The sequence below is a fragment of the Myzus persicae genome, unplaced genomic scaffold (genome assembly GCF_001856785.1).
Source record: "Myzus persicae strain clone G006 unplaced genomic scaffold, MPER_G0061.0, whole genome shotgun sequence".
Lineage (NCBI taxonomy): Eukaryota > Metazoa > Arthropoda > Insecta > Hemiptera > Aphididae > Myzus > Myzus persicae.
This window is the reverse complement of record NW_019101427.1, coordinates 363570-375664: the sequence shown is the minus strand read 5'-3', so window position 1 is coordinate 375664 and position 12095 is coordinate 363570. Positions and strand designations below refer to the sequence as shown.

At 27.1% G+C, this 12095-nt stretch overlaps 1 protein-coding gene across 3 annotated transcripts in view; it reads right to left on the bottom strand.

Annotated features, from left to right (window-relative positions):
- Positions 1–3453: 3453 nt before the first annotated feature.
- Positions 3454–12095, bottom strand: part of LOC111029035 (MTSS1-like protein) — a 37990-nt gene continuing 29348 nt past the window's right edge. Inside the window, exons 6-14 of one of the 3 annotated variants that reach the window (XM_022307854.1) lie at positions 11369–11595; positions 11177–11284; positions 9362–9538; positions 8542–8667; positions 8072–8414; positions 7047–7156; positions 6650–6749; positions 5609–5698; positions 3454–4570 (exon numbers count right to left, since the gene is read on the bottom strand). In XM_022307854.1, coding sequence (XP_022163546.1) covers positions 3975–4570; positions 5609–5698; positions 6650–6749; positions 7047–7156; positions 8072–8414; positions 8542–8667; positions 9362–9538; positions 11177–11284; positions 11369–11595 — 1877 coding nt within the window. In that variant the 3' untranslated portion in view covers positions 3454–3974. The remainder of the gene's footprint in view (positions 4571–5608; positions 5699–6649; positions 6750–7046; positions 7157–8071; positions 8415–8541; positions 8668–9361; positions 9539–11176; positions 11285–11368; positions 11596–12095) is intronic. The other 2 variants (XM_022307855.1, XM_022307856.1) reach the window with 2 other exon arrangements.

The following is a 12095-nucleotide window of genomic DNA, read 5'->3' as shown; positions in this document are numbered from 1 at the left end:
TGCAATGAATAAGTAAATTACAAAGTTCTTTATTGATAACATAAACAAATATAATTTTATAAATGATGTACATTTTAAACTATTTTTAATAATGACCTACATTATTTTGAATTATACCAATTTATATAATTATATAATAATAATTTGAATTTAACTAAGAACTAATTGGTGCACAATATTTTTGGTTAACCGGTCTTTTGCCAATATAAATAGATTTGATGGCTTCCCCATACGTGAGCATGCAACATATGGTTGCCCATGGGAAAAACATGCATTTTCCAAGTCCAAGCTACAAATGGACATTGACGTATTATACTTATCTATGAGACATTGTTTGTCCTTGAAACTTGTTTATGGTCATTGCTAATGCCAAATGAATAGGAAATTGGTATAGGAGATTCTGATGGTATCATTGAACTACGTGGCAACTGCACAATTTCTCCTTTAAACTTCCCAGTCAAAATAGTTGCTTCAAGAACATTTCCGGTGATCCTTTTGATTACCAAACGTGTACCGTTGTATAATCTAGGAGGATAGAAATTACGCAAAAGAATAACTGGTAAACCAATTTTCAATCGAAGATTGTGTGGTGGCATTCCTAGTAGGTATATCCAGAGAATTTAAAAATTCGGTAGGAAAATTTACCGTTTCGTTTTCATCGACAGTAGTGTCGATTGATTTAAAATACATCAATATGTTAATATGCGGTTAGTTTGCTGTCTCTCTCGCTTTCGGGCTTTAAATGTGTCTATATGATGTTCACGCACCGTTCTGTTCTCAACGGCTTTTGTCGCAGACGTTCATCACGCTGCTCTCGAGATTCTTGTGCACGGCTCTGTGCTACGTTTCTTGCAACAATTTCTTCAGCCGATTCATGATGTCTTACAACACGTTTGCGTTGTGCCTCATTGCTATACGCATTGTTGAGGTTAGACTATTTTGGCGGCATTTTACTGAAAATAAATGGGTGAGAATAATAAAATTTATACTCACACGTTTTTAATAAAAAAAAATATCCAACTCCAAAAGCACCAAGGATCCCTTCCCCGTCCCTTTGGGGTAAAATTTCGTACGGGACACGGACAATGCTAAGCACACGGGAAATGGAGGTGTACTATAACCGGGAACGTCTAACTCCAAAAGTGCGAATAAGAAATAAAATGTTGTACTTACTTCAGTTAAATAGTTCAAGGTCTTCAATAGAAACTTCACTGAATAATACTGATGAATACGTCGTACCGAACTTCGTATTTTATACCTTTGAAGATTGAAATATCTAGAACGAAGCTTTAGGGAACATTTTATACGACATCACTCCCTATTCTCAAACATTGTAGATCTTACTAGAAAATTCTATAACTTTCTTTTTCACAATTATTGTAAATAATCTAAGACCGTGGTTGAGGGCCTCAATCGAGATAAAAAATTTTCTATATATTACGGAGATAATAATATAATAATATATTATTAACTATTCTATATATTATGGAGATATAGAAGATAGTATAAAATAGTTTATAGATTAACAAGTTTTACTTCTTGGAACAATAATTCACATCTACACGCCGCCGACGATAAAACATATAGGTACAAAAGAAAAAATGTCAGGTTGCAGGTAGCTGGAAACGTAGTATCGCGGTCGGTGACGGGAATACCCGAAATACACCATGCAATTATACCTAAGTATGTAAATGTATTAAAAAGTTAATAAATATAATATTAAAACATTTTAGATAAAAACTATCCTATCTTTTAAGATGGACCAAAATACACAAAATGTAAAAAGTTTCATCAAGATCGGTCCAGTAGTTAAGGAGTTCATCCCGGATAAACACTGTGACACGATATTTATATATATGTATAAAGTATGATGATGAGGTATTTAGGTATGTTAATAACAGTATTTAAAAAGTTGTACTTAACGTACTAGTATTTAAATTTAAATGTCTATGTCAATTAAAGTCTTCTTTTTCTTATAGTTGAATGTTTTGAGGTGACAAAGAGATGCAAACCAACGTTTATTCAAAGCAAAACTCATTGGAATAGATGGACACATTTTATGAACATAGTATATATTATAAAATGAGCAAATTTAGTATTTTACAAGTTCAAATGTAAATAGGCTTCAAAATGCCCAGTAATATTAATTTATGAACACAATTTCATAAATAGGTAGTTTTAATTCTATCTTTAAGCCATCAAAGTCAATATTGTTGGTGTTACAAATTTCAAAAATATCTTCATTTCTCAAAATTAAAGTTTCATCTTGGTTTTGTTTATACTCAAGTAATACGAGAAGAGATTAAATTCTGTTATCATGATGTATTGTGATGCAAATGGCAATGATTAAATATTTTTGATTAATCCATTATTTTTTTCTATAGTTGATAGTTTAAAATATTATACTTTTCTTGATAAAATAACTCTTATTTTATCATTTAAAAAATGCCTTTTCAATAATATTTTGCTGATTAATTTACAAAATAACAAGGGACCATGGCCTCGCTTAAATTTTTAGAGGGGGGCAGTTGCCCCCTCCCACCAGTTAACGCCTATGACCATTGATTATAGAAGATATTATTACTTATCGTGTTTCCAAATTATGTATTAAACTCTTCACATAAGTACTATGAAATAAAAGACAGAAAAAAATATTTGATACTAACTAGGTTTTAATGTACATTTAAATATTTTCAATTTTCATAATATTTCAGGGCAGGTCAGTACTTTGTACACATGGATATGGATATTGAATTATAATGAAATATTGTAAATGGATTGAGGAAAAATAGTTTATTTACAAATGAATATCAAATTTCAAAAAATGTTTGATTTCTAACGGGTATAAATTAATGCAGTAGAAATTTAAACTTTATTTTTGATATAAGTGTTTTGTTATACTTATGTGTTACTGTAAATAAAGTCTGATGAATGTAATCTTTCATTTATTTTTCATTTATCAACAAACGGTTATTATGAACCCTTAAAACAAATCCACAATTTTCTATACACAAAAAAAAACATCATAATATAAATAAATATTTGTTACGAAAAAAAAAAAAAAAATTAACTACAAAAAAGTAATATTAATAATAGTAGTGATAATAATAATAATCATAATAATAATAATAATAATAATAATGATATAAATAAAGATTATACAATTCATCAATAGTTTTAATGCATTTAGAAATGTACACATTCATTTATTTTGATAAGTATCAATAAATGTTTATAGACGGATGTCAAATTGACTTTGGTTTTATATAATAATTGTTTATTTTTATCTTTTTAAACAATATCATATTTCTAAAAAAGAGCATAATATATTAAGTTTATACTGAAAGTCAGAACATAATTGATTATATCAATGAACACAGGTGTATACATATATAATATTGTTTGTAACAAGGAATGATATCTAAATTAATAGTTTTTGGAATAGTTATGGTATGCCAAAGTGAGTCTTGTAAGTGTTTGTCTTGTGTAATAAACATTTAGATATAAGTGATTATACCATGAACTAAGGAATGTGTTAGTAAAAAAAAAATATACATGTCTGGAATGATATTAATATACTAGACTCAAGTCCAAATTATCCATAAAATATTTTATAGACCTTACACATAGTATTTTTTCACCTTGGTCAAAAAACCCTTACTTATAAGAAATAAGAAAAAAATCCTACATATTATTTTATAACTCATGCCTCAAGTTTAGAATGTATATAATATATTTTTTTAGTAGTAGACACAGAGTAATTGTTAGAAATATTATGTTAAAATGGATTTCATAGTTTATGAGTTTATATTAGTTTTAGGATAAATCTTAATCCAATAACTATGTGAACAATTTGAAATTAAAAATACATTATAATTTACTATTTAAATTAAATTGATTAGGTATTACAAAATAAAATCATGAAAATTATTAATAATCGAAGAAAAAACAATATTAACTTAGTGTATCAATGCTTAATTAGTTTTAGGTGCTGACCTGTCATTGACAGCAATAGACTTTCTTAACACCATACCTTTCCTTATTTGTTCCATCAGTGAATCATGACATGTGGCTGGATCTACAACAGAGTGTCTGGCAGGAGCAATCCAACGTCGGCTTAATTTAGGAGATCCACCTGTTGTTTTAGGTTGCTGTTGTAACAGTCTAGAGCCTAAAGCTGCCATAAACCCAGTAACTGGCTCAGATGAACGGCTATTACAGCGATCAGCACTTGTTGATCGATTACTGGGTGTGCGACGTAATAAAATAGGACTTGCAGGTGTATGATTGAGTTGCGTTAGATTACGTACAGTTTCGGCCACGTTTCCACTAGACAATTTGCGTTGATGTGTCATTGGTTCAGAATATACTTTTTCTGATGTTAAAGATGTTTGTGAACGACTTTGCTGACGTTGTTCTGCAGTAACATCTAGCAAAAATGGAGGTGGTGGAGGTAGATTTTGTACTGAATTATTTAAAATGGACGGTGTACGGCGTATAGGTGGAGGTGGCTTGTTGCTCTGTATTGAAGAACGACGACACAGTGTACCGCTTCTAAGACTGGAATAACCTAAAATAAGAACAAATAAATTTCAATAAATATTCCAATTTAATTTGAATGAAAATAATATATAAATAAAAAAATCATCATAATCAAATGTTAAGAACATGAAAATCAGGTAGGGTTGTTAATTTTTCACACCAATATTTAAATATAAATATTTCAAAGAAAAAAACTTAACACAAACAAATTGAACATGCAACTTACTACTGTAGGACATACTAATACATTTTTAAAAGTTTTTTTGCTAATTTCTTATTAATGACTAAATCACAAAAATATTTGTGTAATTAAAAACAATACCTAAACATTGTTTTTACGGTTACGAGGGTTTATGATGGTTAAAAAAAGGCACATATAAATCAAGTTGTAAATTTATTTTAATTTATTGTCCTAAAATGTATTTATTCCAAGAACTTATGATTCATACACGACACATCAAAGAAATTAAAAATGAAATTTTTATTATTTTAATATTTTGAGTACATTTTAAGAATTAGGATAACATTTTATAAAAACTAACCATAAACTATCTCAATAATAAGAAAATGGGTATTAACTATTCATATTAATTTTATTATGCATTATATTTTTACTTAAGTACCAGATAAAAGCGTCGGCAGCTGCACAACAGTTTGACAATTAAAATTGTTGTCATGTGCGGACATTGTATATTAGAATATATTATATTTTTAGATTGTTTTATTTATGACTTGCATCAATTGCCAAAACGCCGAATTATGTGAATATAAATAATAAAAATGGATTTTTGTCTTATCATTTTCATTAAACGTCATGTATATTTTTCTTCTTTTTTAGTACATAAACCCACACTCTAGAAATAAGTTAATAATTTTAGTATAAGAATGAACACATTTAAATTTGTTCTTTAGTTTTAATTAGATTTTTTTATTTCAAATGTTAAAGAATCTATTTTTATTTTATATTATCACTAAGTTGAGAAGAATTAAAACATTACTATACAAAAAAAAAAAAATTAGATATTATAATATAACCATACTAAATCACTGCATTGGGAATACATACCCAATGTAGATACAGGCCGTACACGTTCTTTGATGGCACTAATATTTCGACTATCCAATGTGCAATATTTCAAAAGTGAATTTTCCACTTCTATATATTATACGAACAAACATATACAAGCAAGCATAATAGAATTAGATGAAATAAGAACAATACAAATTACATATGATTTCTAAGCATTACACATGGACATTTTTTATTTAGTCTCTAAAGCAGGGATTCTCAAACTGTGGATCATGAGTATATTAGGTAAACCGCATTAAGTTTTGAAATATTTATATTTTTTTCAGTACACAAGATTTTTAATATTAGATCTGATTGCTATACAACATCTATATAGTATAAAAAAGATATTTCTTATCTATAAATATGAGAATAAAGTCAAATAAATATGATGTAGTATTTTCTGAGTAACTAAGTAAAAATTAAATTTAATAATAATACATTTTCTTTTGATTAATTATTTAGTTTATAAAACTGTTGAGGGTATTATATCATAAAATATAATACAAATAATGAAATAATTCTGTAAATTGCTACCATTGACAAATAATTTATTAAAAGATAGTTGTCTTTGTGTTATTATTGATACATACAATTATTTTTATCAAAGATGTGAATGTATAATGTATCATATTTATCTGTAGATATAGTCGGCCGGTTTACCATAATGCACGTAGTATTATACATTTTTTTGTAAACATACACCTCCTGACCTCCTTGATAACTAATTTCAGGCTTCAATACATTCCACAGTTTGTAATACAAAGACAAGCAGCTATCTAGTTAATATATTATTGTTATATAATGTTCTATTACTATGATTCTGACAGTTTGATTAAGGGTTGTTAAGGAATTTGTAACATAAATCGATAAATAGAGACAAACTACCACAGCATTGGTATAGTAAATAAATAAATGTCCAATAATCAATGATTTACTTTTTTAAGTCATCTGTACTAGAAGTATGTAATGTGCAACTATTTAACTATTTTTTTTCTAATAAATTAAATTAATCATTCAAATTTATAATATAATCACCTTCATCAGGAGTTGCATTTGATATTGCTGTTTGACTACTATAGCCACTTGAAGACTCCAGAGAACTCTCACTAGTGCTCTCCTTTCGATCTCCATCATTCTGTGTTTAAAAAATATTGGTTAAACATATATATTATACAATAAAATCAATGGTAGTAATAGGTAAATTAAAATCTACCCAAAATATTGGCTCAACAATAAGTTTTTATTTTTTTATTTGAAGTTTAATTCTTTCAATTCTTTTGGTTAAACATCAGGCAGTATAGGTTGGATACAGCCAAGACCGTTAGACAGATTTACTTAGAAAATAATTTAGTGATTTTTTAGTAAGCAAAACTTTTGGGTATATTTGGACATTTTTTTGCTGTTTATTATGATAAAAATAACAACATATTACTTTCAAATTTACAATTGAAGGCTCATTATGCTGCAAATTTCTTTCTTGAGCTTTGTTGGCAGCCATACTAGCTAGTTCATGCATATTGACATATGTTGGTTGAATATATTCTAAACAAAATAAATATGAATATAAACTATAAAAATCACATGTATTAAATCACTAAAAATAAAATAAAAAAATATAGACCATAATAGAAAATAAATAATTTCATATCAATTTACAAATATTATTTAAATGAAAACACAGGGAGTCAGAATTTAAAATTTAGATTTTGGCAAAGGATTTAATTTCTTAACAAAATTATTTTTTTATAACCTGTTTAAGCCACTAAAAGCATCAATTTAGTACAAACAGTATGAACATTGTACTATCATTGATAATAAATACAAGTATTTATAATCAACAGCACTAGCCATCGAGAAATTATTATTCTTAAGTCAGTTTAACCAGGAACGTTTGAATATATTCAAACCCAAAACTATAAATGCTTGAATTGTGTGAAAAAAAGCATTACACAATACACAATGATGTAAAACCAATATACTTATTGATCAACTCTGAATATAAGACTCATGATGAATAATTAGAATACAGTGATGAGAGTGATAACTACACTGCACTACTCTAGCAAATGAGATATATTAGGGAATGGAAAACGAAAATAACATCTTTTAAGATACAATCTGTGTACAGCTTCAACACTTTCATTCTGATAAAAATAAAAATATATAATCTATTGTGCAACAAACAAATCTTATCTCTATTCAGGATCTAAAAATGAATATTCATTGTTTTTACAGATAATATTATGTATTTTAGAACACAATGTAAAACCCTAATGAATAACACACATTCTACATTAAATGTATGTAAACAATTACAGCATTACAAACTACTATAGAATATGTAAAAATTAAGAATGGAAATATTTCAAAATTAATGTAATATTGAAAAAGTCTTCTTTCCTCAAAAACTAAATATACAAAATTTGTGATCATAAGAGCTACACTTTTTTTACCAACCAATTGTTTTTAATGAAGTTGGATTATAACTTTTGTGCATATCTCTGGATGGTACATCGGGGACATGAGCATAATCGTCTTGTGGTGAGACAACAGGAGTTTTATCAATAGAAGAAGAATCAGGTTGAAATGTGTACGCGCTAAGGGCTGGCCGTTGATGGTGGGCACCACCTGAAATTGTGTGTGGTCTTGCATCATTCATAATGGCTGACGCAGCTCGTTCAAATTGCAATGTTTCCTGAGCATTGGGCCATGTGCCACATCCACCCTCAGAACTAGCAAATGGTGTAGATGGTGTACTGCTTCCAGCACTGCTACTATTGGAGTCAGATGAATTAGGAGCCTAAGAATAATAATATATGAATATAAAATAAACTGTTAAGCATTATCTAATATTAAAATTATACGTAGTGGTTCTAAGAAATATAATACAGGAGTCAAATTCAATTGTCTTTCATTTAGGCACTCACCTTTGAGTATGATTGTTGTTTTGTATATATTGCATCTTGTGATGTAAACCCCGAATCACGAGATGAAGCACTGCATAATCTACTAGGAGGTAAAGGTCCTTTGTAACGTAGCTCATTGGATACTGGCTAAATTACCAGGCACACACACAAAAAAAAAAAACATGCCAAAATAACTACATGTAATAAAAAAAATAAATTACAAAAATATAAATGCTATTTTTTAAATTACTTACTACCAGAGTACAAATATAAATAAAAATACTAAAACAATACAATTTGTACTAAATTTATGTTTTTCAACTACTTTAGTATTTTAGTTTAACAAATTTTAATGGCAGGTTCAAGTTTCTCAAAGTAGAAAATATACTCGTTTTGTAAAATGTTAGAAATAGTATGTTTTGACTAATTCCCATTCATATTTTCTAATTAAATAATTAAAAATATTTTTTGATTACACACATATTTCATGAATTATTCATCATACTAATATAAATGATTATTGAAAAATAAATTATCAGCAAACCTAATTGAAAAAAAGTTTTAAGTATAAAAATAATATTGTATGTAATTAGTTTTAAGTTTGCATTAAATATTGAGCTATATCATTAATTTGAAATTAAATATAGTTATATTTCTATTTGAGATTTGTACCTTCAATTGTATTTCCTGGAGCCATAAAAAATTGTAAATAATACTTAATTCAACTACAACTGTGCAATTTAATTAATAAAAACACAATGATGCTGATACATAAGAAAAAAACTCATGCCATTGTATGTAATTTTTATTTGTGTTGATCAATGTCTGTCTGAATCAATACCTGAAGCAATGAGCGGCTCCAGTATTGATGGCTCGGTGAATGTGTACTGCCGCTAGACCAGCTGTTAATTGAATTGATGGAACACATACTGGATTTACGTGAACCCAACGAACTGGGACTACTCGGGGGTGTTTGGTGTGTCCATGACATTTCACTACCTTTATAGTCAACCAACACCTAATAAACATTAATGCATTAAAACCTTTACAGTGTATATTTTTTAATGTTAAGGGAGTTTGAAATAAAGTTTGTGAGGTATAATACCAAAACACAAAAAATAAAAATAATTCAATTTTAATGATGTAAGTGTAATTGAAAGTAGAGGTATAATAAATATATAAAGGACATGCTATGTTATTCTCCATACAGTTCTAAAAACTACACATATCAACATGCCATGTGATATATGGCTATATTGGGTGTATTACATATTTTATTTATGTCAGTTACATCGTTTATGAAGTTTAATTTAAGGATTTTAACAGAAAATATATGACATTATGAATTTTACATTTTTTTCCTCTCAAACATTACACATCTTTCATGCAATTTAATTAAATTATTATTAGTTAGTGTTCCGAAAATTCTACTTGAGAATTTAATTAGTTCAAGTTAACGTTATATTTTTTTTAAAGGAACATGTTCATGTTCTTGTTCTTGAAAATTTTTTTACGTACTTATGTTATAATTAAACCTTATATAATAATAAAATATACAATATTAGATTACCAATCTGTACGTGAATACAATTAATAATAAAACAAAGTACCCATACTTATATACCTAATAAAATAAACATTATTTATTGTATATTTGGTTACAGGGATACCTAATTTAATGACATTGGATTGAAGCCAAGGCAAAACATACAATTCATATGCTTTATAACGTAATTACAAATATTTCTGATAGGTAGATTTTGTAGTTTAAAATTTAAATTGAATAGTCAAAATTGTCCTCTTTCTATAGTTATCAAATCATATAACTATCAGCAATTATAAAAAATATCGAATTTTTAATATACCTCAATTATTTAACATATGTTTTAACACACATAAAATAAATACCAAGCTCGTATTGTACATGATTCATAACTGCGTAAAAAATCTTAAATATCTATTGTATAATAGTATGAATTTGTTGATACCACTATTTAGAAAACATTTCAATATTCAATATAATACAATATTATGATAATAATATCAAAAAACAATTAACATAGATAAGATGCAAGATAGTAATTTTATTATTATTATACCTACATTTGGAAGCAATCAAAAACCACTGCTTTCAAAACATAAAGAAGTTTTTTAGTATAAGAACAAGTGTTATCAGTTTATCACATATTAACTTCTCATGAAAATAATACAAGTAAAGAATATTGACATTTATTGAATTTGGTTGGAAAATTAAATGAATAAATCTTGCACATAATTGTGTGACGAATTAAAAAATAAGTTTAAAAAAAAATTATTTTATCAATATCCATTTAAAATTGCGGTAAAATTAATGAAAATCCTAGAATTAAACTCATATTGCTTTGAAAACTGATTTTAAATTTTACACTTATACTGGCAGGTATTAATTTTCAAACAAATAATACTTGTATAATGTATAATTTTGTAATATTATGTTTCTCCCATAAAAATTTCTCTTTCAAGTATTTAAACCAACTTTTCAATTTATAAGATCAATAGCGGGACTATTATATAAGTGATGGACACTTTTATTCTGTTTTCAGCCGAGAAATAAAAGTGTAGATAAGTATATTGCAGAATCGTATTTTAACTGTAAAAATAAATCAACTATATTTACCTGTTCACTAGCTGGAGGTAATGAGTATGGCTCAGTGGTATGTGCTTCTAATTTATCCATAACTTCTTGTAAATGAGATAATTCCATAAGCATGGCTACTTCTTCTTCCTAATTATAAAATATAGAATACAATTAAGTTTAAAACATTATACTTTTTAATTGTAAACAACTAAAAAAATATATTGAACTTACGAGGACTGGTTTCAAAATTGTAACAAAAATACAATAACGACTTCGTTCTTCGATTAATGCTTCACGGACAGCTCTTTTTTCTGTTTCTTCCAATACAGCTTTTCTGTCAGAAACGTCTTGTAAGGCTTTATGCAGTTCATTCATTTTAGCACCTTTGCGTGCCTTTTTTTGTAAGCGCAGTGTGTCCGTAGACCGCTTTTTCAACTCAGCTCTTGCTTTTTTATATTCTAAAAAATGTGCAGTAACAATGATTTAAATTAATTTAGAAGTTTTTAGTAATAGTACAATTAGTGCATAATAATTTAATAAATTATTAAAATTACATTTAAACACAAATGTAATTGTACAAAACAATAATACATGTATTTATTTTTATCCATTTGTTAACAGTAACTTTAAATATGTTTTATTATGAAAAGGATGGAATTATTTTTTTTTATATGTCATGAAAATGATTATACCTATGTTTCTGAATTACACATATTTTTATAAAACATTATACATCTATACAACAAGTATAATAAATACAGATCACATCACAGATCCCTACACTCGCGTAATTAATAAGTAGGTAATACCTAATAAATAATCTTTAAAATATATAATATGTTTTATCGCTTCAATTCTTTTTAGGGTTATAATAATAAATAAAACGCCTTAGTAATAAACAAAATAAATCATCTTATAGCTGGTTTAATATCAATGAATTGTCATTATAAATATATAA